Source organism: Rattus norvegicus, chromosome 3, assembly GCF_021556685.1.
Source record: "Rattus norvegicus strain SHRSP/BbbUtx chromosome 3, alternate assembly SHRSP_T2T, whole genome shotgun sequence".
Taxonomy (NCBI): Eukaryota; Metazoa; Chordata; class Mammalia; order Rodentia; family Muridae; genus Rattus; species Rattus norvegicus.
Genome location: NC_141536.1, coordinates 16042409 through 16070391, shown reverse-complemented (window position 1 = coordinate 16070391; position 27983 = coordinate 16042409). Strand labels below are relative to the sequence as shown.

At 47.8% G+C, this 27983-nt stretch overlaps 1 protein-coding gene across 3 annotated transcripts in view; it reads left to right on the top strand.

Moving 5' to 3' along the window:
• Mvb12b (multivesicular body subunit 12B) overlaps positions 1-27983 on the top strand; it is a 159726-nt gene that overhangs the window by 20514 nt on the left and 111229 nt on the right. For all 3 annotated transcript variants that reach the window (XM_087652993.1, XM_087652994.1, NM_001271232.1), the window contains 1 exon segment: positions 26388-26495. In XM_087652993.1, coding sequence (XP_087509119.1) covers positions 26388-26495 — 108 coding nt within the window.

Sequence of the window (27983 nt, the reverse complement as noted above, 5' to 3'; positions counted from 1 at the left end):
TGACGTTTAGAATACTCTTGTCTATATCAACAAAAGCTCCCCTTGGAATTTTGAAGGGCATTGCTGTTCACTGCTCATTGTAGCAATGAATCTCTGTCTCTCACATTGAGCTTGCTATTTCTCAACAGGATTTGGTTCTTTGATTTGTTTCACAACATTTTATATATTTTAAACATACAAGTATGCGCATGTTTTGGTAGATAAGTGTGAATACTTTTTGAAATTACATTTTTATTTATGGTGTGTGAGGGAGCAAACCATATGCATGTGTGGAAGTCAGGCAGTGTCCTCTCCTTCTCCCTGTGGTCCCTGAGGTGAAATGAGGTTGCCGGGTTTGGCAACAAGTGTCTTTACCAATTGAGCCATCTTACCGACCCCAAAGTACTCTTGGTCTTGATTTTGAATGATTATAGATTGAGTTGTGCCTCTAATTTTGACGTGTTAACTGGTATTATACAGGAACATCATTACTGTCTGCAGGTCTCTAACTAGCCCTTCCTTTCTCGCTCTTGCTTGCTGCAGAAGCAGGGCAGTGAGCTTGGCAACCTCATTGAGCAGTTGATCACAGGGAAAATATTCACTATCAAGTATTTGACTATGGGGGGCTGGTGAGATGGCTCAGCAGTTAAGATCACTGACTGCTCTTCCAGAGGTCCCGAGTTCAACTCCCAGCAACCACATGGTGGCTCACAACCATCTGTAATGGGATCCAGTGCCCTCTTCTGGTGTTTCGAAGACAGCAGTAGTGTACTTACCTATATAAAAATAAATAAATCTTTTTTTAAAAAAGTATTTGACTATGGATTCAACTCTAGATATCTACACCAAAGTTGAAGACGTTTCTGTTCACATTTTTTCTGAGAATATCATGACTAATGGATGAATTTTAGATGCCCTTTCTGTGTCAATTGATGTGACCATGTGGGTTTTTTTTTTTTTAATCCCGTTAATGTGGTAGATTGAATATTGAACAACCTTGCATTCCCTAAAATAAATCTCATTTGGTGGTGATTTATGCTTGTTATTGGCGAATTCTCTTTGCTAATTTTGTTAAGAATTTCTATGCTGGGTTGGGGATTTAGCTCAGTGGTAGAGCACTTGCCTAGCAAGTGCAAGGCCCTGGGTTCGGTCCCCAGCTCTGGGGGAGAGGAAAAAACAATTTCTATGCTATGTTCATGAGGATTATCATTAGCTCGTTTCTTGATTTTACACTATTTTTGTCCGATAATTCTAGATTTATGAAATGAATTGGAAAGTATCCCCCCAAACCAGTTCTACTTTCTAGAAAAGACCGTATAATTGGTGTTAATTATTCATTAAATACAAGATAAAAAACTTTCAGGAAGCCTCCTGAGTCTGGGGATTTAACTTCTTTGAAAGTCTGAAAATTTCAAATTCAATTTTCTTAATAATCAAAGGGCTGTTCACATGTTCACATGTTTTAAGTGAAGTGTGGCAGCTTGTGTTTTTAAAGAATTGCTTTGTTTCATCTAAGTTATCAAATATACATAGATTATTTGTTAACAGTGCCTCATTCTTTTGATGTCTACAAAGGTTGTAGTAACTTGTTTCATATTGATAATTTTTCTCTTCTCTTTTCTTAGCCTTCCTAGAAGTTAATCAGCTTCATTGATAATTTCCCCAAAGCAACTGTTTCATTGATAGTTACATATTGTTTTTTCTTTCAATTTCATTGACTTCTGTTATTTTCTTCTATTTGCTTTGGGTTTATTTTGCTAATTTTCTGGATCCTGAGATGGAAGCTTAATAGACTGATTTGAGGCTTTATCCTTTTTATTTATTGTATTTTTTTAGTTCTTTGAAATTTTCATTTTTTAAAATCCTATTCACTCCCTCCCCCAACCCTCCAAGATTAACCCTTTCTATAGCTTTGAGCTTAGCTACAATGCTTTGGCTCCTGGAGGGTTGTGCTACCAGGCACCTGCCCAGGGTCTCTTTGGATTTTCAAATGACACACACACACACACACACACACACACACACACACACACCACACCACACCACTTAATTTATGATATGCTCAAAGTTTGGACACTCCTAAACCTTTCCCTGTTAGCAAGTGCTCTCCTTTGGTATTCCTGAGACTGCTAAACCTACCCCAGGCCCAACTGGGGAAGTGGCCAGTGGCCATCTCTGAATTCTTACGTGGCTGGTTGGCTTTCTTCTGCAGCTCTTATCCTTCTCTCCAAGTCACTGGTGATTCTCTGGCTCCTTCCTCTCCCCAGCTCCTAACTCACCCAAATCTCAAGGTCCCAACTCAGTCTACCTGCCCAGCCACTGGCCATTGGCTCTTTATTGATGGATCAAAAACCAATTGGGAACAAGGACCTTTAGCTTTTGGACATGCAGATTCCTGATTTTGGGGACAGATTAATTCAAGGCACTAGAACCAATCCCCAACAGCTTCCTTCCCTACCTACCCACCTCTTTTTTTTTTTTTAAGTAAACCCATCAACTCTGATTTGTGCTGCCCACAGCTTGCAGGTGTGTGGCCTTCCACTGGAGTGTGGTCAGCTACCCAGAGGCTGCACCACTCTTACAGAAAACAGACCCTTTCTCTCCCAGTTTCTCTCCAGTCAGTTGCCAGTAGCTCCTTAGCCAGAGGAAGAATGATGTTCCCAGTTTCCTGCTCCACTCGTAGGTTTGGGCTAGCTCAAGCTTGCACAGGTCTTACACATGCTATCACAACTGCTTGAGTTCACATGTGCAGCTGCCCCTACTGTGCCCTTGTAATCCTCCATCTACCTTCTGCAGTAGTCCCTGAACCTTGGGAGGAGGGCATGGTGAGGCACGTGTCCCACTTAGGATGGAGTATTTAAGTCTCGTACTCTGCAGCTGGGCCAGTTGTGGGTCTCTGTGTTAATTGTTGTCTACTGCAAACAGAAGTTTCGTTGATGAGGGCTGAGAGACTCATAGTCTTCTGTCAGATTTTTAAAAAGATTTATTTATGTATTTTATGTATATGAGGGCTCCATCTGCATGAATGCCTGGAGACCAGAAGAGGGCATCGGGTCCCTCTCTTTACATGCTTTGTGAGCCACCATGTGGTTGCTGGGAACTGAACTCAGGACCTCTGGAAGAACGGCCAGTGCACTTAACCACTGAGCCCCCTCCCTAGCCCCTTGTCGGGTTTATTTATTAATTTTTTTAAAGACAGACTCTCCCTCTGTAGCTCAGGCTTGTTTGGAACTTGCAGTGATCCTCCTGTCTCATCCCCCTAAATGGTAGAATTATGGACATGAGCCTCCGTGCACAACTTCTCTTCATTTCTAGGATGTTTTGTGTCCACATCTCCCTTTCTGTATTGGTCTCCTTGCTTCACAGATTTTTATGTTTTATTTATATTTTTTTAGTACTTTGAAATTTTTATTTAGATGATGTGTTTGATACATAGATACTTAAAATGTGGTTTCCAAATACGGAGAGGATTTCATTACTGATTTCTAGTTTGATTCAGTTGTGTTTGTGGAGAACATTGATTCCGGTTATTGTAGACCCACGGAGGTGTCATGGTCCTCTAAAGTGTGTGGTCTGTGCCTCGGGCCACAAGGAGCCTTCCATGCTCCACTCTGCTGTCAATGGAGAGGTGCTCCATGAAGGTCATGTAGACTCCCTGTGTCAACAGTGTTCGTGTCCTCTGTGTCCAGGTTCCAACTGTTTTGTCAGTTTTCGAGAGAACTGTGTTCAAAGTTCTAATCATAATTGTGAATTTATCTACTGGTTTCTTTTCAGCTCTGTCAGTTTTGCTTCACAGACGTATTTCCCAGACCATTGAATGTTGCTTAGGATCACCATGTCTTCTGAGTGGATGATCTGATGAGTATGTCACTTTTGACTGTTAGTTTCATTATTTTACATGAATATAGATATTACTTTCAATCAAGAACTCTTTTTTCCCCCCACACTTTTAGCCACCCTGTCTATAGTCTTAGAGTTTCTATTGCTGCAATAAAAACACCATGATCCTATGCAACTTGAGGAGGAAAGGGTTTGTTTGCCTGCATTTCCACGTCCCATTCATAATTGAAGAGAGCCAGGGCAGGCACTGGAGGCAGGAGCTGTTGCAGAAGCCATGGAGGAATGCTGCTCACTAGCTTACTCCCTATGGCTTGCTCAGTCTGCACCCAGGACCCGAAGCTCTGGAACCTTACTGCCCCCACTGAGCTGTGCCTTCCTACAGCAATCATCAATGCAGAATATGAACACAGGCTTGTCCATAGGCTGGCTTGGTGGAGGCATTTTCTCAGTTGAACTTCCTTCTTTCTAAATGGTTCTGGTTTTTATCAAGTTAACATAAAACTAGACAGCACAAGCATTGTGTGTTGCTCTGCTGGCCTCACATCCCGCCTCTGAGTTCTGGAATTAAAGACATGTGTCTTCACGACTGGCTTTGAGACACGGTTCTTAAGGAAAGATATGCTTATGTCACTTTTTGAAATGCATTCTTCCAATGTCTAGTCCTTTAATGGGTGTATTTAGGCCATTTATACTTAGTACAGATTTTGATATCACAGGGCTTAACTAAACCATTTTATTTGTTTATTCATTCACTTATTCATTCATTCATTCATTCATTCATTTTGTTTTCCATTTAGTCTCTGTTTTTGTTTCTGTTTTCTTTTGGGTTAATTGGACATTTGTTGGGGTCCTATTGTGGCTTTTTGAAGTATTTTGAGTGGTTGTTCTTTGTATCAGGTATTGTACTATAAGTCTGCCAATGTCGTTTTACAAGTTTTCAGGTGAAGTGCAGAGCATCTCTCTCCTTCACCAGCCTTCATTACTAACACAGAACATCTTGAGTTTCCTGCACCTGCACTTAATGCCACACAGCATTCCATCATCACCACGTCACATGTGACTGGAAAGATCCAGGAAGAGGAGATCCATCTTTACTTGTTTTTCTTAACTTTGTGTTCTTCTTTCTGAGATTGCCTTGATTTTTCTCTCTTTTCCTGAAAGTAGGATTCTGAGTTGCAAAATGGCGGGCCTTCTTTCTGGGCATAATGAATTCTAATGGAAGGTAGATGAAGACCTTCCATTGTGACAGCTTTGGGATCCCCATGTATTGGGAAATAACCCTTTGCCCATGATCTGTAAATGAACTCAGAGGCTCCAATGAACTCAGAGGCTCCCCACGGTGATCTTTGGTGAGATTGTACTTGGTTTGTTGTGGGGTCTCACAACTGATGTATTTAAAGTGTACTATTTGATGAATCTGAGCGTCAGTCTCTATACAGCCATCATCTCCAAAGGCTTCCTCCCGCCTCTCAGTTGCCTGTCCCTCATCCCCATCCCCATCAGTCTGGGAGGCGCTGGTTCACTTCAGCTCTCAGCTGCCTTCCTCCCCCTCCCCCTTCCCATGCCTCAATTCCCCACTGCCAAGTATGGCGTAGTTAGTTATTTGGTGATGCCCTTTCATTGTGGAGGATGTCAGTAGTTCTGGCCTATCTAAGGGTTGTCCTGCTTTCTATCTCAGCTCACATGAGGTGGCATTTGTTTCCTTTGTTAATGTCCAGCAGTGGAATGATCTTAGCATTTACAGTTAAGGCAGTGACTTATTGGAGTTAATTTTTATGTATACCTTGATGTGTGGGTCAAGGGTCACTTTTTAGCCTATTGTTTTGTTTGTTGTAATCTTTGAAGATTACCCTTTCTTCAGTGAGTTAACACGATCCTATTGTCTAAAGTCAATTGCTTGGCAGACACCAATTGTATTGCCGCACTCTGTGTTCTAAGGCCTTTGGTGACCTTGGCTTTGTTGAAATGGGTTAGTCCTCAACTCTGTTCTCTTCAGAGTTTCTTTGATTGCCCTAGGTCTTTTGTAATAGAAGTTTAAGAATCCTTACATCAGTGTCTAAAAATACTCTGCTGGGACTCTGTGTGTGGATGTATTAAAATGTGGGTCAGTTTGCAGATATTGGATATGTTGACGATCCTGGGTCAATATGTCTATGAGTATGGTTTTAAATGTTTTAAAATTTCAACCCCCCCCCCCTTTTCACCTTTTTCAGTGCAGATATTTTGTCAAGTTTACCTCAGTTTTCTCATATTTCCTATTCTTTTATTCTCTTCTCTTCTATTCTTATTCTCATTTATAGGAGTACAGGTGGCTCTTGTCGCTATTAAATTAGTTCTTAAAGCCTTACAAACCACCCCTTAAATGTAGGTAGCAACGATGTCTATGAAGACAAAGTTTTATTTCATCTTATCTCATGCCCTTTACAACTTCTTTTTCCTGCCTTATTGCATTGGCTAGTGCACTACTGAGTAACAGTTATGAATTCAGATTTCCATGCCTTGGTTCCAACCTTAGGGAAGCCTTCAGTGTTTGACCATTTAAATAAGGTGTTGGCTGCAGGTTTATCTGAAGACACTGTGTAGCAGGGAGTGCCCTTCCAGAGAGCTTTAGTGTCACAGGGAAGTTTAATTCTGTCACATGACTTATATGCTCCTGCTGCCGCCACGAGGGGTGGTTTTTCTTTCATGCTTGGTGTGATGACGCACGCTGATGTTTAAATATTAAAACAAGCATAAACTCCAGGGGCGAATTCCACGTGGACGTAAGAGATCGTCCTTTTAGCGCGCTGCCTGACTTCATTTGCTAGAGTTGTGTCAAGAGTTGCTGTGTGGGGCTGTAGTCAGCGGCTGAGCACTTGCATAGCATGCACGAGACTGTGGGAGGAGAGGAGGAGAGGAGGAGAGGAGGAGAGGAGGGGAGGAGGAGAGGAGGAGAGGAGGAGAGGAGGAGAGGAGGAGAGGAGGAGAGGAGGAGAGGAGGGGAGGAGGGGAGGAGGAGAGGAGGAGAGGAGGAGAGGAGGAGAGGAGGAGAGGAGGAGAGAGGAGAGGAGGAGAGGAGGAGAGGAGGAGAGGAGGAGAGGAGGGGAGGAGGGGAGGAGGAGAGGAGGAGAGGAGGAGAGGAGGAGAGGAGGAGAGGAGGAGAGAGGAGAGGAGGAGAGGAGGAGAGGAGGAGAGGAGGAGAGGAGGACAGGAGGAGAGGAGGAGAGGAGGAGAGGAGGAGAGGAGGAGAGGAGGAGAGGAGGGGAGGAGGGGAGGAGGGGAGGAGGAGAGGAGGAGAGGAGGAGAGGAGGAGAGGAGGAGAGGAGGAGAGGAGGAGAGGAGGAGAGGAGGGGAGGAGAGGAGGAGAGGAGGAGAGGAGGAGAGGAGGAGAGGAGGAGAGGAGGAGAGGAGGGGAGGAGAGGAGGAGAGGAGGAGAGGAGGAGAGGAGGAGAGGAGGAGAGGAGGAGAGGAGGAGAGGAGGAGAGGAAAGCAGCAATGTTCATGGGAAGTATGGATTACTGAGGCTCTCTGCTCTTGTAATGGCCTTGGCTCCGGGATTGTGAAGGGTGTCACTTTGCAGTTTTCTAAAGTGTTTACTGTAAACTTGGTGTTTCAGTCTTTACACGTTTGTAGAATTTACCCTTGAAAACTCTCTAGGTCAATATGTCTAAAAAGTTTGTCACAGGCTAAGGATGTAGCTATTGGTAGAACTCTTGTCTAGCATGTTCAAGGGCCTGGGTTCAGTCCCTGTAGTCCAAAAATACAAGATGGGTGGATGGGTGGATACATGGATAGATGGATAGATGGGTAGATAGATTAAATAGTTTGTAACCTGTATGTTACCTGTGTACATACTGGTGGCTGCAGGACATTGTAACACCCCCCGCCACATACAGGCACACACACACACACACACACACACACACACACACACGAACTGGAGTTACAGGTAATTGTGAGCCACCTAATATGAGTTCTGAGAACCAAACCTGGGTTCTTTTCAAGAGCAGCCAGTGCTGTAAATTGCTGAGCTGTCTCCATAGCCCATGTGTTAGCCATTCTTGATGAGGATCTGTAATTTATATCCAACAAGACATTTTCCAACCAGTTAGGTTTTCTGGTGTCCAGGCATAAAGTTCGTCATAATGTTCCTTATTTCGTTTTTAGTTTTGTAAGATCTGTTGGTTACTTTTTTTTTTAATTCTCAATAATGACAATTGATATTGTCTCTTTTTTTTTTCTAAGACTCTCTAGAGTTTTTCCAATTTTGTTTTCTCAAAATTTTATTGGTTTTCTTTTTTCTCTTTTCTCTTTTATTTTCTTCTCATCTTCTTTAGACTTAGCAGCCTGGTTCTAAGGAGGAGCTCTGTCCACTGATTTGGCACCCCCACACACACATACATACAAGCATTAGTGCCAAGAATTTCCTTCTGAACTTGGTGTTGGCTGTGTCCCTCAGACATGACCATGGCATAGAGAATTTTAATTCATTCATAAAGCTGTCTAATACCTTCTTTATTTGTCTCCTGATCAGTGTTCTATTTTAATGTGTGCTGTCTTACTTCCTCTTTGGGGATTCTCTAAAGGCGTGCATTGATGACCACTTGCTGCCCTCCGTGTGCCCAGAGAACGTAGGAATCAGTATTGGATGTCTTCTCTTGTAGACCTGATAATATTTTTAACATTCATGAGCTGTGTATGATGTCTGTGGCATATGATTATGTTTTAAACCCTTAAGGAATATGAAAACCATCTGCAAATCACAGGCTGTACACAGGCTGCAAGCTGCATTTGTCCTGTCCTATGGGCTGTGTGCAAAAACCCAGGCCTTCTGGGTAATCAAGACAGTCAAGGCAGTTAGACCCAGGTAAGGTGTGGCAGGCTGGGGAAGACAGATGTACACTCTGCTGCCATCCAGGGCAGTTCGTCTGTGGTCACCCATTACAAACACTGTCTGCTCCCCAGCCAGTGCCACTGCGGCTCCTGTCGTGAGACCTAGGTCACACACGCCTCATCTGAGTCACATGAACGCTGTAGCACAGGTCACATGTTAACCAGCTTCTGTTGCTGTAAGAAGCACTGTGACCAACCACATAGAGAGGACTGGTCCCAGTCCATCTTCAGGGAAGCCAAGGTAAGGACTGAGACACGGGGGCGGGGGGATGCTGCTCACTGACTTGCTTCCCCTGACTTGCTCAGCTACCTTTCTTACACAGCCCAGAACCACCTTCCAGAGATGGCACTGCCCATGGGTGAGCAGTAGGAAGGCTGGGCCCTCCTGCATCAATGGACAATTAAGAAAAAGCTCCACAGACACGCATAGAGGCCAGCCTGATGGAGGTGGGTCTTTGGGGGAGGCTTTCTCTTCATCCTGACACCAAGCCTCCTTCCTGCAGATGGAAGGACCGGTACCCTTCCTTGGGGACCTTTGAGAGTAGAGATGACACCTCCGCTTCCCACAGTGCTATTACTCGAAAGGGACTGATCTGTATTCCCACCCTCCTCCCTGGTCATCTCACAGCCTACCCTGTGGTTTGTCTTGCAAACACTCTGGTGCATCTGACTTCATATTCTGTTGTGATCATAATTGAGTTCTCCACAGGCATCAGGAAGGCCTGGCGGGCTGACTGAATTATCCACGTCTTCTCCGCCAGCTGATTTTCTGTCTGCTTCTGCAGTTATCAGGAGATGGGTACTGGAATCTTAGACCATAATCATGGGTTATTGGTCTGTCTACTTCTTACTTCCTGCTTTCTGCATTTTGTGGTTCTGTTGTTAAGTGCATAAATATTAGAACTCTATAACCATTCTTCTAGGTTGACCCCTTATCACTTTAAGTGACCTTGCCAATATTTTTTGCTCTGAAGACACTTTGGGGTATAGTAGGATACAGCCGTAGTTTTCTTGTGAGTAGTATGGCGTGAAACATCCTTTTCCATGCTGTTCCTTTGAACCCGTCTGTGTCTTTAATTTAGACTGGGGTTTGTATAAATAGTCTACTATCCACTCTGACCGTTCCTTAGACCGCTTACCTTTAAAGCAGTTACTGAGGTGTTTGGGTGCAACTCTACCTATGGCTCTGTTATCTGTTCCCCAGTCCCCCTCTGCTGCCCGTTTCTGTGCTGGTTTGAATGAGAAGTGTCTCCAATAGGTTCAGACACTTGAACACTTAATTCCCAGCCGTGGTGACATCTGGGGAGGGTTAGGGCACACAGCCTCCCTGGAGGAAGTGCATCGCTGAGGCAGACCATGAGACTATATAGCCTCACGCAGTCATCAGTTCTGTGCCCCTGCCTGGTGCTTTTGTCTGAAGATGTGGGCTCTGTTGTCAAGCCTCCCGCCACGACAGTCTCTTACCCTGCAACTGTAAAGCCAAAATGAACTCGTTCAAAGCTCACTTGTGGTCATGGTGAGAAGAAACCAAGACAGCTTACTTCCCCCTTTTCCCCAGTGTTTTCCTCTTCTCGTTTTTCCTTTTAGTGCTGGGAATAAAGCCCAGAATTCAGCTTATTCCTGGCAAATTTTGTACCATTGAGCATTCCCAGTGCTCCCCGTATCTTTTAAATTACTTTTAGCCCATCTTATTTTCCTTATCTTACTAGATGGATTTTTAGAAAGATTTATTTTTATTTTATATGTATGAGTGCTTGCCTACATGGATGTATGTCCCTGGTACCCATGGAGGCCAGGATTGAGCATCTGATGCCCATAAACCGGAGTCAGAGATGAGTGCGAGCCACAGTGTAGGTGCTGGAACTGAACTTCTCCTCTGTAAGAGAATGGTGGAGCCAGCTCTCCGGCCAGCACTTGTCCACCATTTCTCAGTAGTTACTCTTGTGTTACCCCTTTGGCATAGTGGTCTGTCTCTCACAGACAGCTTGGTGCTTCCTTCCGTCCTGGCTTTTGTGCCGTGACTGCTGAACATTTTCCCTCCGTGCATGCCATAAACCACACAAAGCATGCTTATCAGCTCTTACTTAAATTTTTATGATCTTATAAAAAGTGAATTCCTTAGCCAGCCTTATACTGCCATGGCTTGTACTCACCGCTCTGTGTTCCCGGTATTCATGTGACGTGGCTTCCCTTGAACCTGAAGAGCATGCCGTGGAGGGGACTTCCTGTGCCTGGATAATTTATTGTTTCCTCTCAATTAGTCTTTGTTCCCCTTTGGCATAGAATTTTTACCAGCGTTTTCTTTCGCCATGTTGGAATGTGGCCCCGTTACCTACCTTTCAGCTTGCCTTGTTCCTTATGGAAGTCGGCGGTCATTCTTACGTCAACTCCTCTGTTTTCTGAGGCCTGTTTGTTTGTTTTTACCCCACCCCACCCCTGACGCACTGGATATAAGCATTTTGACGAATTTCCTAACGGTTGTTCTGCCTGTCAGTTAATTATCTGGCATCTTCGAGTTTATAGTCGTGGCTGAGTTTGCAATGTCTGACTGTCGGGCATGCAGCTCTTTCTCAGTGTTCTTTTCCTAGGAGCTCTGGCAGCCTGCGGATGTGACCACTGCATGTTGTCTCACGGCTTCAGTAGCTGGGGCAACATAGAAGGAAAAGGACAAAATTAGAATTTTAAAGGAGACTATTGCTAATTAAGAATCGAGTCTTTGTAAAAAAGCACAGTGACCCAGAAAATCTGATAGTAAAAAGAAACTAAACAAAATATAGACCAAGAGGAAACCTGGAAATGCAGAAGATTTTAAACGGTGTGAGAATGACGTGGATAGTTTCCAGGTGCAGCAGTGTGCCAAGAATGGAAAACCTTAGTGTGTTTGAGAATCTCTCCTGCTATTCTTGTTGTTGGATTTTTTTTTTTTTTGGTTCTTTTTTTCGGAGCTGGGGACCGAACCCAGGGCCTTGTGCTTCCTAGGCAAGCGCTCTACCACTGAGCTAAGTCCCCAGCCCGTTGTTGGATTTTTAAAATGTGTTTAAAGGCTTTCTCCACATGTATAAATGTGCACCACATACATGAAGTGCTTCCAGAGGCCAGAAGAGGGCGTCGGAGCCCCTGGAACTGGAGTTACAGATGGTTGTGTATTGCTATGTAGGAGCTGGGAATTGAACTCAGGTCCCGTGCAAGAACAGTCAGCACTTTCCTAACTACTGAACCATGTCTTCCGGCCTCCCTTTCCTTCTGTCCCTCTGGGTTTTTGTTTTTGTTTTTTTTGGGGGGGGGGTTGTGTTTTGTTGTGTTTTGTTTTGTTTTTTGTTTTTGCGGCAAGTTCTCATGTAGCTGAGGCAACCAAGTTGGCCTTGAGCTTCTGGTCCTCCTGCTTCTCCATCTCAAGTACGGGATTACAGACGTGCATCGCCACACCCAGCCTCCACAGCCATTTATGAAGAACTCTGGTACCACCCCTGATTCCAAGAAAGAAACCAGCAATGCTGTTAGAGAATTATTTCTGCAAAAGAACAAGTCCTAGTTGTTTCCAGATAACATCCCTGTGCTGACAATTCTTGGTCGTCAACTTGACTACATCTGGAATTAGGTAAAATTCCGAGCAGTTGGGTACACCTGTGAGATTTTTTCCTGATCATATCGTTTGAAGTGGGAAGGAAGACACACCTTTAATCTGAGCCACACCTTCTGCTGGGAGCCCATATAAAGGCCGTGGGAGAAGGAAGCTTTTGCTCTTTGCCAGCCTATCCATTCCATCACTGTCAGTAGAGCCTGCTTCTTTGGGATTCTGGTGTCTACTGAAGACCAGCTGAGACACCCAGCCTATGGACTGAGCGCTACTGGACTCCTGGACTTACCACTGGTGGACAGCCACTGTTGGACTAGCTGATCCACAGTCTGTAAGCCATTCTAGTAAATCCCAACCCATGTATTTTTCATATGTATTTATATACACACATAAACATTCTATTAGTTTTGCCCTCCACAGATACCTTCACCCCGGCTAATACAATTCCACCTCACCTGCCTCTGCCTCCGAGTGCTGGGAATAAAGTGAGGGCCACTACTGCCCCCCTCCCCACCCGAGAGGAGGTTTGATGTTGGTAATGACATCACTCCTGAATACCGGGTTCCTGCTGTGTATTCAACTCGCCATTAATTGTAGTGTGCATAGTTTGCTGAGGAGAGAACTGGGTGTTTTCTTGTTTTGTTTTTCAGTTGATGTTCTTGTATACACATGAACTCCACCGTCTCTCCCTTCTGTTCCCCACTCCCACCTTGCTTCCCTGAGTCATCATTTAGGACGGCACGTCTGCAATGTCTATGAAACTTTGAGACCTGGGAAGGACAGGCCAGGAGGCAGGCTTAGAGGGGCCGACCTGCTGACAGCAGTTGGCAGCCACTCTGCTCTGTTCTTCCTTGATAAGGACTATCTTCCCAGTGCCCCACAGATCTGCCCTCGCCTCCTCCATCCCTCCTGAGCCACCAACTGGCAAGTGTCCCCCTTGTGCAGCCCCCAGTCAGCCACACCTTGCCCTATCCCATCCAGAACGGGCTCTGGCTGTATGATTTTAGCTTCAAGAGCAAACGGTATTGCTCACCTTTCTAGAATGACTCCAGCACCCAGCACTGGGTAGATGTTTAGGTTGGAGTACTTAGGAGTTCCCTAGCCTGTGAATGTCTTCACTCTGCCCCTTGGACTCAACGTAGCTGCCCCACAGTGTGCTGTCATGGGCGTCTCTGTGGCCTCGCGCTTGCCCACCAATGCTCTCCCTGCATTTCCATCCAGGCCCCTGAAGGTGGAGGAGCTGTCATCCACATCACTCCGTCCTAGCACCAGCGCAGCCTGGGCACATGCTGGCTCCACCAGACCCTCCAGGAGTGCTCACTGAATTAGTTGGCTCTTTTCCGTTCTGCCTTTCAGTGTGGGATATTGGATGCCAGCATCTAGCTAAGTTATGTGTGTGTTAAACATGAATTGAAATGCAATTACAGCTGGCGATGTGGCTTGAGAGGCAAGTAATCGAGTAAATAAGAGGAGTGACTCAGTCGGCCGCCAGTTCATCTCCTTGGCGTTCTTGCTTGCTGTCATTGGGGGTGACTCATGAGTTCAGCTTCTCTTAACTCCCCTCACTTACCTCTTGCTGCCTTCTCATGTTGGGTCTCTTCAGGGCCTCTTTATTCAAACCCATAAGAAGCTCAGGGCCACTCCTGATGGTCCCAGCAGAGAGCTGGGCAGAGAGGAGCACACACAGGGGAGTAGGGGCAGAGCTGTGCCAGCACACACACCAGACTCCTTTCCAAGTCTGTGGAGGGGTATGCAAACTGACCCTAGCGTCACTAGATATAGGCCTCTGTCAGGGGTGTGGCCTCCCGTTCATCTTAGGCACTTGGTTTTGACAGCTTTTTTGGTTGTATTGAGAACTGTGTCCAATGGCTAGACCTCCCTAGAGTAGCTTGGTTTGACTTGATTGATGACAGAGCTGCCTTCTCGTCCGGTAGTGGGCACCTCGATGTCTAAGGGTTTTCAGGATCAGTGAGCGGCACGTGTGGCTGTTGATCGTAGACGCTACAGACCAACCTTAAGTTCCTTCTCAGCAGCCACCCTCCTGGGCTCAAAGTGGGCTTCCACAAAGCTCTGGAAGGGACTGGCGCATACTTAATTAGCAGTGATGTATTCAGGGCCACCTTGTGCAGGCCCCAGGTGGGGTTCTGGGTATCAATTAGTGAGTGAGTTGGGATAGTTCCTGCCTGGGTGGAACATGCATTCCCAGGAAGAGGGATACATGAGTGGAGAACTGGCAAAGGGCCTGGCCTCTCCCCCTCTTCAGTCCCAGGCCATTCCCCCAGGTGTGTCTTCTCCTGCCTGGAGTCTCACTGGTAAGTCCCTCTGCCAGTCTCTTCTGTTTTTAAAGAATATAAATTCATTATTACTTTTAAAAACTTTTTTGTATTTATTTGCTGTATACTGAGTGTTTTTCTGCATGGATTTATGTGTACCATTTGTGTGCCTGGTGCCCTTGTAGATCAAAAGAGAGTACTGGAGGGGCTGGAGGGATGGCTCAGTGGTTAAGAGTACTGCCTGCTCTTCCAGACGTCCTGAGTTCAGATCCCAGCAACCACATGGTGGCTCACAACCATCTGTCATGGGATCTGATGCCCTCTTCTAGTGTGTCTGAAGACAGTGACAGTGTACTCACATATATACAAATAAATAAATCTTAATATGTTGTGGGTGTTTTGCCTACGTGTATGTTTTGTGCTCCGTGTGTGCCTGGTGCCTACAGCGGTCAGAAGAGGGCACTGGAGTCGCTGGGGCTACAGTTACAGATGGTTATGAACCACCATGGGGTGCTGGAATCAAACCCAAGCCCTCTGGAAGGGCAGCTCCTAGTCTCTTCCTCCTTTACTCTCGCCTGGACTTACAATCTTCCTGCTGTCCCCTGGGCAAGCAGACATGACCAGGGCCTTCCCTGTGCTGCTGTCCCTTCCCCGGTTGTTCCCTAGGCTGTCCCTCTCCACCATCTCTAGCCTCTCTCATAGGTCTCTGCCTGAGCTCATCCCCGCCTCCCTGACAGATCCCAGGGTTCTGTGTCCATTGGTTTGTGGCTCATGCCCCGTCTCATTTCTGTGTCTGCTGTACCATCCCAGGTCTCCACCTCATCCTCTGTGCTCCGTCCTGGATCACTCATACCCCACCCGACATTTGCCACTCTGCTCTGCTGGCTCTCCCTTTGCATTGTGGGCCATGGCTCCTACCACACCTGTCTCCTTCCTCAGGCTAGCCACACAGACCCAAAGCCATCAGACAGACAGACATCCTGCCTTCTTCCTAGTGGTTGGCTTGTGTTTCCGCCTGCCTGAGAGACTAGCCCAGCAAGGACGGTGAATGATAGATGGCTGTGGTCTAATCTCAGCTCTCTCTTAGTGTGAGCCTCCAAAACAGAGCCCAGGATCTGCGTGGGCTCCTCACTAGCTCTGTCCCTACCCAACGCTGGCCTGACCATCCTCTCCTTCTTACCCACTCCCGTATCTTACACAGGACGATCTTCAGTCAACAAGTTATGTTCCTCTCTTCTGGGTCCATGGTCTGAGTTCTGGTTTGGTTTGGTTTTTGAGATAGGTTCTCTCTACTCCTGACCTCTTGACTGTTCTGGGGCTCCGTATGTGGACCAGGCTGGCCTCAACTCAGAGCTAGACCTGCTTCTGCTGAGACGAAAGGCATGTGCCACCATGTCCAGCCCTAATGTCTGATTTTTTAAAAATAAAAATTACATTACAGACATTCCAAATATATAAGAAGGCATCAGGAATAATGTAGCAAATGCCCTAAGGACCATCGGCCTCAAAGGTTCTCTAGGCTCAAGCAGGTGTTTAATAAAGAGCATAAAGCCCTGGGGTGGGGTGGGGGCACTATATCCCCTTCCCTCAAGAACCGCACTGCCCCAAGTTGGTGTTTGTGTACCCCGTGTTTCTCATGACTCCAACTTGCCTGGGTTCTAGTATAGGCATGGATAACATGCTGGGCTATTCTCCAGCTCGCTTTCCCTCCCCCAGTCTGTCCCCGAGGGTTGCCATTGCTCACGTGTGTGGCCCTAGTGCATGGCCGTATGAGGCTGCATGGCCTTCCGTTTTGTGAACGAACTGGAACTTACGCCTGTTACTTCTGTGGGATGTGGGTTCTGTCCAGTAGTTTCCCACTGCTGTGAAGAGCATTGAAATCACAGCCTCAGGGCTTCATGGGAAGAGTTTCTTCTGGAAACAATTTTGGGGTGGTTATGTTGGGTCCTTTGCAACCGCCTAGGTGCAAAGATGCGTTCTCAGAAGTAATGTGATGGGTCGGGCTCCACTCTGACAGAAAGGGGCACTCAGCTGACTGCAGTGGATGTAGAGTTTTGTCAGACGTTTCCTGTGAACAGAAGTCACTGTCATTTGAATTCACATTTTCTTCAGAGGTGAGCTGTTTCCTCCTTTGGCTTCTCCAGCTTTCATCTTTCTGTTCAAGATTTATTTATGTGCACTGATGTTTTGCCCGAGTTCATGCCTGTTCAAGGATGACGGCTCCCCTGGAACTGGAGTCAGAGTTGTGAGCTGCCATGTGGGTGCTGGGAACTAAACCTGGGTCCTCTGGAGAACCAGTGAGTGCTCTTGACTCCCGAGCCATCTCTCTCGCTCCAGCCTTGTTTCTTGACCGTACTGGGTTGAAGAGTTCTCTGTATCCTTGCTTTGGCTGTTAACCCACGTGGGTTATGTACTGCTGGATACAGATATTGTCATGGTTGGGTTTCTACTGCTGTGCTGGAATTCCATGACAACAGCAAGCCGGGAGGAAAGGGATACTTGGCTTCCACTTCCATCACTGAAGGAAGTCAGGGCAGGGACTCAGATGGGGTGAGAACCTGGAGCAGGAGCTGATGCAGAGGCCAGGAGGAGGCCGCCTGCTGTCTTGTTCTCATGGCTGACTCAGCCTCATTTCTTATAGAGCCCAGGCCACCAGCCAGGGATGGCCCAACCCATAATGAGCTGCCCCACTCCCTAATTAAGAAAATGCCCTACAGGCTTGTCCATAGCCCGATCCTATGGAGGTATTTTTCTCAACTGAAAGTCCCTCCTTTCCACTAACTCTAGCGTGTGTCAGGTTGATTTAAAACTAGTCAGCATAGGTGTCCTTTATAGTTTGAGGTTTTTGATTTTACAGCTGGATAGATAGTCCTGTCAGTGGTTGTAAGGACTAATAATTTTTTAAAGAGGGGCTGGAGAGATGGCTCAGTGGTTAAGAGCACTGACTGCTCTTCCAGAGGTCCTGAGTTCAAATCCCAGCAACCACACGGTGGCTCACAACCATCTGTAATGGGATCTGATGCCCTCTTCTGGTGTGTCTGAAGAGAGCTATCGTGTAATCATATACAAAAAATAAGTAAATTTTTTCAAAAAGTAATAATAATAAATTTTAAAATCTGGGTGTGGTAGTTATGCCCATTTAAGCCTACTATTAGGGAAGCAGTGACAGGTGTACCCTTAAGGCTCATTCTCCATGCAAGCTAGCCTACTTCACCCAGGCTAGCCTACTTCACCCAGGCTAGCCTTACTTCACCCAGGCTAGCCTTACTTCACCCAGGCTAGCCTTACTTCACCCAGGCTAGCCTACTTCACCCAGGCTAGCCTTACTTCACCCAGGCTAGCCTTACTTCACCCAGGCTAGCCTTACTTCACCCAGGCCAGCCTTACTTCACCCAGGCTAGCCTTACTTCACCCAGGCTAGCCTTACTTCACCCAGGCCAGCCTTACTTCACCCAGGCTAGCCTTACTTCACCCAGGCCAGCCTTACTTCACCCAGGCTAGCCTTACTTCACCTAGGCTAGCCTACTTCACCCAGGCTAGCCTTACTTCACCTAGGCTAGCCTTACTTCACCTAGGCTAGCCTACTTCACCCAGGCTAGCCTTACTTCACCTAGGCTAGCCTTACTTCACCTAGGCTAGCCTACTTCACCCAGGCTAGCCTACTTCACCCAGGCTAGCCTACTTCACCCAGGCTAGCCTTACTTCACCTAGGCTAGCCTACTTCACCCAGGCTAGCCTACTTCACCCAGGCTAGCCTACTTCACCCAGGCTAGCCTTACTTCACCCAGGCTAGCCTTACTTCACCCAGGCTAGCCTTACTTCACCCAGGCTAGCCTTACTTCACCCAGGCTAGCCTACTTCACCCAGGCTAGCCTTACTTCACCCAGGCTAGCCTTACTTCACCCAGGCTAGCCTTACTTCACCCAGGCTAGCCTTACTTCACCCAGGCTAGCCTTACTTCACCCAGGCTAGCCTTACTTCACCCAGGCTAGCCTTACTTCACCCAGGCCAGCCTTACTTCACCCAGGCTAGCCTTACTTCACCCAGGCCAGCCTTACTTCACCCAGGCTAGCCTTACTTCACCCAGGCTAGCCTTACTTCACCCAGGCTAGCCTTACTTCACCCAGGCCAGCCTTACTTCACCCAGGCTAGCCTTACTTCACCCAGGCCAGCCTTACTTCACCCAGGCTAGCCTTACTTCACCTAGGCTAGCCTACTTCACCCAGGCTAGCCTTACTTCACCTAGGCTAGCCTTACTTCACCTAGGCTAGCCTACTTCACCCAGGCTAGCCTTACTTCACCTAGGCTAGCCTTACTTCACCTAGGCTAGCCTACTTCACCCAGGCTAGCCTACTTCACCCAGGCTAGCCTACTTCACCCAGGCTAGCCTTACTTCACCTAGGCTAGCCTACTTCACCCAGGCTAGCCTACTTCACCCAGGCTAGCCTACTTCACCCAGGCTAGCCTTACTTCACCCAGGCTAGCCTTACTTCACCCAGGCTAGCCTTACTTCACCCAGGCTAGCCTTACTTCACCCAGGCTAGCCTACTTCACCCAGGCTAGCCTACTTGGATTGTTCCAGGACAATGAGAGACCCTATTTCCAAAATAAACCTGGGGGAGCACCTAAGGGATGACACCTGAGGGTCTTATCTGGTCTGTCACATGCTCACCCGTGAGCAATGAATCAGAACCCTTGTACACATGTTTGCTTCTTTAGTACCTCCTTCTATGAAAGCAGAGGTGACCTCCTATCTCTGCTGAAGGTTTTCCAGTTCCGACTGGCGCAGCTGTTTCGTCCTGTGGTGGCCTCCGCAGGATCGTTATGCTTCTTCCATCTGTGGGGTCCCCAGATGCCCCAGAACCAAGAGGAATGGCTCTCCTTTGCGTGCTCACCAGCGGTGAGGAGCTCTCTAGGCCACCAGACTGTCTCCACAGCTCTGTGGAGGCTCGGGGCCCAGCTCTGCCCTGGCCGTCTGCTGTGGTAAAAGCTAGGCGCTTCTGGGCCAGGCCCTTCTCTCTGGCAGTGTCTCCTGAGTCCTAGTTGCTGACTTGTGTGTATGTGCGTCTCCCTGCCAGGCAGGCTTCCTCGGGGCCATGGGCAGTGCTGCACTCCAGGCTTTCTGCTTCTTTCCATCCTGCCCAGCCCCAGAGGCTACTGTAGCTGATATTTAAGCACTGAGCGAGGACAGCTGTGTGACCTCTGCCACGCCAGGCGCCAATCTTGTCATTGTCCATGTTCTATTTGTTAAGTTCTGCTGTTTGGCAGATCTGAGTGCATATTACTTAGTCTTTGGGCTCGTGTCCACTGATAAAATAGGACCCTTGACTTGAGGGCCAGAGACAGTGAGTGTGTGTCCTGTGCCAGGCCTACTGGTAAGTGCTTTATTGACATAGTCCATGTGCTATGGTTTATCCTTTCAGGGTTTACTGTTCAGTCCACTTTAGAATATACACAGAGCTGCCAGCAGTTACCAATATCTAATTGTAGATCCTTGTCCTAGCTCCCCTGGGTTCCCTGCCTCCCTTCCCTCTGACAACAACCACCTCCTTCCTTTCTATCCCTAAGACTTGTCTCCTCTGGGGTAGCAGAATCGCAGAGTGTATTTTGTGGCTGTCTTGTTTTACTTATCATGGTGCTTCTGTGGCCTGTTAGATTGGGACTTCCATTGCTTTTTCGTGGTCCGTAATATTCCACTGTGGATAACCTCGCAATGTCCTGTTGTCAGTGGACATCTATGTTCTTTCCACCGTTCAGTGACTGACTTAGTGAACATGTTTTGTGTGCACGTGTTCAGGTCTGTTGAGTGCATACTCAGAGGAGGAACTACTAAGTTCTGTGGTGATACCACGAGGAACCACCCTACCATTTCCACAGCGACCGTGCCAGGTTACAGTGCCAGCAGGGTTCCACTTTGCCCATGCCTGTGCAACGGTTGCTATTGTCTGTCTGTCACAGATCTGATGGGGAATCTCAGAGTAGATAAGTGATTTTCTGTGTTTGATCCAGTCCTTTCAAATAATCCTATGGGGCCTACTCATTAATGTTTCCATGTTTTGATGAGGTGGAATGAGTCAGTATGACTTTGGGAAATGTCTGTGAGCAGCAGAGCCAGGACTTGAACTCAGATACAACTCATTCTAAAAGTCCCGGTTCTGCCTGCTGGATTCACAGAGGCTGTGTGATGGGGGCATCCTCCAGCCTCAGCCCAGACAACAAGAGCATTCCATCTCGGAGCTATGTCAGGGCTGGTAGGAGCCAAGGCAGAGAAGACATGTCTGGGAAAAGAACAAAGGCAGCCAGGGCATGAAGGATGGGAAAGCTGAGGTGTCCTGTGTCTTGTGGGAGAGAAACTTGCCCTGAGGCTGGCAGAAACTCCCGTCTCTAGGACAGAGCCACACATTCATTTCTGAGAGGTGTTAGACATTTCAGCAGAAGGTCTGTGGCTGACCTAAGTTCTCCACGAAAAAACCAAAGTTCTGAATGACACAAGCGCAGCCGGAAGTCCATGATGCAAGCCAGGGGTGCAGCCTGCCCTTGATTTCACCCGGGCTGTACTCCCTGCCTTCTGGCGAGCTCAGCCTTGTCTGAAGAGGATATGAGGCTTCTGCAGGCAGACCTGAGCCAAGCTGCCATGTCTGAAGCCTTTGAACTTCACAGCATCAGCCAGAAGTTGCCCCGGGAATGTCTGCAGAATTTCCTGCCCCCCCTCACCTCCCACTGCCCTGTCTGCCAAACTCACCTTTGAGTTGTGGGTGGGCTTTCCTGAAATCGAAGTGTGGACTGGGTTCCCTGGGGAGTGCTCCCCCTCAGGCGAGCCCTCTGCATCCTAGATGTTTAGCTGGGCACCGGTTCATTCACAGGATTTTCTCAATTTCTCACCTCATCAAGTAAAGCTTACAATTGTTGTTTTTCCATAAAAGCAGTAAGTGTTCATTGATCAAAAAAAAAAAAAAAAAAAAAAAAAAAAGCAAAGCAAAGGAATGGTTTAAAATGCTCTCTCTGTTGTTAGATATTTATGTACATGAATGTGTGTGTTTGCATGTTTCTGTGTGTGAGTGTGTGTGTATGAGTGTATGTACATGTGTGCTTAATCTGGGGCTTGCAGTTTTAGCCTGTGCCTAGCCAGCTTGCTGGGGGATTGATTCCCCTACCTCATCTCCCATGAGCTGGAGCAACAGACTGGGTTCCACATCCATTGGCTTTTATCCATGTGGGTTCTGATGATCCAAACTCCAGTCCTCATGCTTGCCCTGCTGAGGCTTCTGACTGAGCCATTCCAGGCTGCTACCTAGTCTTGTGTATCTCTATAGATCCCCAGTCTCAGCTCTGTGTGTGTGTGTGTGTGTGTGTGTGTGTGTGTGTGTGTGTGTGTGTGTGTGTGTGTATCAGCTCTCTCCATATACCAGTGGGTCTCAAGGATCATATGCATGTGGTCAGGTTTGACAGCAAGCGCCTCTACCTGAAGAGGCCTCTCATTGGGTTCTGGTCTTCCCTCTTGTCCCACAGCAGTGATGGCTGTGCCAGTCCTTAGGGACTTGCATTGATTGTACCAGCCTCTGCTTGAAGTGTTAATATCACTCTGACAGAGCGGAGCCCCTCTGAGATCAATAACTAGCCAAGGCCAGGGGTTGCTCACCCTTTTTGTGGCTCTGTACCGTTGCTGGGTGATGTGCGTAGCCTGCCTTCAGACTAGAGCGTTTGCTTTTTTCTATTGTCATATGAAAGCTCTCCACACGTATTCTCTCGTGCGTTTTGATAAGCAATTTTCCCTCTATGTAACATATCCTGGGCATAGCCCCATAGGCATATGTCATCCCGTGAACGCACTGTATTTGTGCAGCCAACACTCTCTGTGCCTTGGTTTCCTCATCTATAACTCAGACAGTAATTTTATCCCCTCATAGCTTTGCTGTGTGCACTGCAGTGGTCCATGAATTACTTATACTGACAATTCAAGGAGAATAAATATTGTGTGGTAAGAAGAAACTGAGGGAAAAGGGAATCCAGGCCTCAGATGGACCAATGTGCTTTCTCACCCTGAGATGTAGTTCAGAGTCTTCCTGGTTTCAGTGAATTTGCTCCTCCCATTGCCTCTGGCCTGGTAATCTATGGCACTCACCTCTCTGGGACACCCTGGGTCGCACCTGCATGTAGAGATCTTTTAAATCAGTCAGCGTCCCCCTTGATCCAGGTCTTATAAAATAAGGAAATGGTTTGGCATGAACACGTGTGTCACCCTGTCTCAGTCTGTCTTCAGCTGCTACAATATTCTGCTATAGCATCCACAGACTGGATGTTTCTAAACAATGGAAGTTATTTGGCTCTGGGGTCTTGAGGCTAGGAAGCCCGAGGTGGAAGAGCCATGTCCCACAAAGGCTTTCTTGTGGTGGATTAGTGTAGCAGATGTCGGAGATGGTGGAAGTGCAGAGGAAATGTATGAGGTGAACGCCTCCTGCCACAGCCACCTACCCACAGTAACATCTTGACTCCCTCTCCAAGGGCAGAGCCCATTTGACCTAGGCCCCCTTAGGCCCCACCTCTCACAGCACAATGGAAACCACACTCCAGTCTGGACATTGAAGGGGACACTGGGCCACAGTATAGTTTCCCACATGGCTTTGGTCCTTCACATCTAGGTGTATGTGATAGCTGCAGGTAGCTGGGACACAGCTCAAAGGGCTGCTTGAAGCTCTCTGATGATGGCTTATTTTCTGTGACTGAACCCATGAGCCCAGCCAAAGAAGGAAATGGAAGTTGGGCCTATGAGTTCCATATAACCCTGCCATCCCTGTCACCCCCTCTCAGGGTTTCCCTGGGTTCTACAGCTCCAACGGTGGGCACCCACAGGTGGGTGCTGGCAATGGAGAAGGCTGGAATCAGCAGCATGTGCCTTCAGACGTAATCACCAGTTGGGAAATGTGTTGATACCATCTGGTATCATGAGATCATGTGCCACCAGAAGGGCTAGTGACTCTCCTACCACAGCTGTGGTCATTTCTCCAGCTCTCTGACTTTAAATTAGAATGTGCCTTTATTTTATTTAACAAACCAACACATGCATGCACAGTTCGGTGGAGGCCTCTAAATCCCAGTGCTCGTGAGGCAGAGGCAGGTGGGTCTCTGAAGTTAAGGCCACCATGGCCTACATAGTTTCAGGCCAGCCAGGGCTACAGAGAGACCCTGTCTCAAAGAGAAAAAGCTTCTGGCTCACACTAGTACTCAGGAAGCTGAGGCAGGAGGATCATCAAGAGTTTAAAGTCAGGATGGGAGGAGGAACTCTGAGGAAGGGGCGGGGGACCGGAGTGGGGGACAGCATTTGAGATAGATAGGAAGGAAGGAAGGAAGGAAGGAAGGAAGGAAGGAAGGAAGGAAGGAAGAAAGGAAGGAAGGAAGGATGGAAAGCAGGCAGGCAGACAGACAGACAGACAGACAGAAAGTAAGTAAGTTAGTTAGTTGAAAGTCAACCTGGGCCACAAAGTGAGGCTCTGTCTCAAAACAAAACAAAAACCTAAAACTTCAAAGTGAAGCAAATTGTGAAAGTTTAACAAAGGCTTATGAGGAAAAATGTCTTCCCAGTGTCGGTTGCTCTGCCAGGTGGAGCTGGTTTGGTTTGGTTTGGTTTGGTTTGGTTTTCTCTCTGCTGCTGTACCTCAGTAGTTTGAGGATACGGTTTCTTTCTTGAGTCACTTGCTTTAGATGTTTCCTGTTCTTGTACCCGCTTGTAAGGCAGTGTCACAGATCTCTGATAAGTCTCTACTCGGCAGTCACATCTTGTGGCAGGGCAGACACTGGGTTCAACTGAAAGAACTGGCCCTTGGGGCACCTGCTGACTCCCAGCCTGGGCTCTCGGGACAAGTCAGCCTCCTTCAGAGCTAGCAGCAGCCTTGCTGGCGTCAATGCCCAGGGCAGTGGCCTCGATATTAGGCAGCATGTGCCCTGTAGAGCGGTGAGCTGGGGAGTGGAGGGTGGGCGAGCCTCCTGCTTTGCTTGCTGGGTTTAATCCTGGGAGCAATATTGCTTGGGGAGCAGCATGAGAAATGACTTCTTACAGCTTTGGATGAATGGTTGCCTTGCCCACCCATTCCTTTAGTGAGCACCCATTGAGCCTGTTTGTGTCAGGCACAGTGATTGGCACAGACTGGCACCTTCTGGTCCTGTTAGATGGTAGGGGAAGATTCATGACTGAAAGGGCAGATTGATTCCCGGAGATGGTGCAGGAGTCTTGGAACCAGAGATCATAATTAACCACTGTGGGACAGGTTAGGCCTTGTGCGTGATGGTGTGACACCATGTTAAAAGCCTGACTTCACACCAGCCTGAGCATACTCACATTTGGTCTAGAAGCAGTCATCGTCATAGGTGCTCACCAGCGAGTGCCTTGCGTCTGTAGCATCCCCGTGACCCCTGGGGAAGGTAGCATGCCCACTTTACATAGAACATGAGCTCGCCGGCTGCCGGGCTTCAAGTTCAGATCTGCCTCTGAGTTCCATGTTGCTTGCTCCCTGGCTGGGGTCCTGATCCTCTTCCCTGTGCTCGTCTGATGTGTGGGAAACATTCAGGTCAACCTGTGGGAGTGGGTTGAGAAGTGCCAGCCTTGTGCAGGGTGACGGCAGCTAAGGACACTGCCTCACCGCTGCTTCTCTGGGGCCTTTCTCACGTGGCGTTCAGGTCCCTCTTGCCATAATCTTTCTTTTCTGTTTCCTCAGATTTGCTAACTGACAGTTATTTAGTCTGAGAAATAAGCATTTTCCTCTTGTTGGCTGGTCTTTGGCTTTTCTGAGGCAGCTTCCAGGGTGGCAGCTGCAGTGGGCCTGGGGATGCATAAGAGCTCCTGTGACAGTGTTAGAGGCTTTTGACCATTTACAGTGGCTTCGTGGGAACAGAGCCACTTTTGGCTGTCTACCATGATGGCTAGGAGCTCAGCAGCTCAAGGGCCACTTCCCCATGTGTGCTTAGACGCATGGCCTTCGCTCAATCTGAAGACGAGCTGCTCGGAGCCTGTTCTATGTCGGTGCCCACATGAGAAGCTGTTTCCGGTTCTCCTGGCCTCTCTGCTGTGATGTTGGGCAGTTGGGTGAGGTAGGAAGGGAGTTGTAGGACCCTCTCTCTAGTCCCCTTGTCAACTCTGTACCTGGCTCTCAACGCTGGATGTCATGCTATTACTACCTGCCCAGTGAGGTAAATAAAGGCTCACTTTACTCGGGATCGTGTCCTGGAGGAGAATGGAGAAGCTTCCTAGTGAGACCAGAAATGGAGTCAACCGAGTCTAGTTTATTTTCCTATCACGATATAGTTTCTGACCTTGAATTCCACTTTGGGAGCTCGATTCAAGAAGACGTGGTGTGGAGCCAGTTTCCTGGCCTACCGCCCCACCCCCAACAGAACCCTCTGACTGAAGCTCCCTCTGGCTCGCTGCTGAGGGCAGGAGGTCACCTCATCTCCTCCAAGGGTGTACCTCTCACAGGTGCATTCCAAGCCCAGGGGTCCCTTCTTCTGTGCCCTATGTCTGCCCCCATGTAAACAGCAACAAACAGTCTAATGTGCTGACCGTCCAGTCCCTTCTCAGTCCATTACAACAAAAGCCATTCTTTGCTCATTAGAACCATTTCTGTCAGGGTGTCTTTAATCAATGGCTTCCCCGGGGACAGTATTTTTAGAAGTTGTATTTTTCACAGTCTCCCCTTTTCCCTTTTGGAGGTGCTCTTCCCGGGCCGAGTGTGGCACACTAATGAGATGCCAGGAGAGCTGGGGCCGGTGCTAATTGGAACAGGTAGAGGGCCGCGGGCTCATGCTCCGGTCCCCTCGCCTTACCTGTGACTCTCTTTCCCATCTCTCTGCTGCAGGTTGCACAGACAGCAGATGGTGTGGACGCTGACCTCTGGAAGGACGGCTTATTCAAATCCAAGGTTACCAGATACCTGTGTTTCACAAGATCATTTTCTAAAGAAAACGTGAGTCTGGCGGTGGCTCTCGTCTGCTGAGTGGGCAGGGCTAATTTACATTTGTGCTTGGGGCTTCCTCTCTTTTTCGTGCGTGGTTTATGTTCCTTGTTGTATTAATTTATCTGTGGTTTCAGTGAACAGGGTAGAATCAGCAGCCAGCACTGTATTTCATTTATTAACATTATTAACCACATCCCCAAATGCACAGTGAATTCCATTAAGATGCGTTCTCCAAAGGACACCAGGAAGCTTCCCTTGCTGCTCTCTCAGTGACAACTCCTGGGGCACTAAGGATGGGAGAGTCTTCCCAGGCTGCTGGGATGGACAGCGTCTGGCAAAGGGTAGACCAGCTTAGCGGAGGGTCCATGATATCCCATGACTGTCCCCAGACACAGCATGCTCTTGTTTCTGTGTGACACGAGGCGTCTCAGCGTTAGGAAGAGGTGCTTCCTGTGCACAACTCTTCCTTTTATACTGGTTTTCAGTACCTGAGCACAAGAAGTACGGAACTTTAAAGCTGTCCCCAATAGCAATGAGGCCAGCCTGTACCTCATTTCTTCCCAAGATGACCACTTTTGCTCCCCATCATGACCCTCTGGCGAGGGTGTGTGTGATAATTTATTTCTTCTAATTCAGATACTTATTTTTGGAAACATTTTCACCAATTTCTAAGTGTAAATGTAATGGTAATATAGGCTTATATTTGTTAAAAATTAAAAACAACAATGTAAAACATGCCAAGTGGAAAAATGAAAGACGCCTTCTTTATCAAGCCTCCATCCCTCACAGCCTCCCTCTTCCTCACAGCCTCCCTCTCTCTCACAGCCTCTGTCCTTCACAGCCTCCCTCTCTCTCACAGCCTCTGTCCCTCACAGCCTCCCTCTCTCCCTCACAGCCTCCCTCTCACTCACAGCCTCTGTCCCTCACAGACTCCCTCTCTCTCACAGCCTCTGTCCCTCACAGCCTCCCTCTCTCCCTCACAGCCTCCCTCTCCCTCACAGCCTCTGTCCCTCACAGCCTCCCTCTCTCCCTCACAGCCTCCCCATCTCTCACAGCCTCCCTCTTCCTCACAGCCTCTCTCTCCCTCACAGCCTCCCTCTCTCCCTCCCTCACAGCCTCTCTCTCTCACAGCCTCCCTCTTCCTCACAGCCAAAGCCCCTCTCTCCCTCAGAGCCTTTTTCTCTTTCACAGCTCGTCTCTTCATCATAACTCTGTAGCCTGGGACCTCGCTGTCAGGTCCAGGTTCCCCCTTCAGCAGTTCTGAATGTGGACTGTGAGACGATCCATCACACAGCACTTGTTGCTTGTCGGTGATCCTTTGTTCTGAATCTTGTTCCTAGCGTGTTCAGGATGAGGGGCAAAGTTATTCCATTAAGCCCCCTCTAATTATGAGAGCAGCACACTTGCTGCTTGTAATGTAAGAGTTTATGACTGAATAGGGGAATCGTCTTACCACCAGCCTCTGAATGCATTTTCAGTAGCAGGATGGTGGCAGCT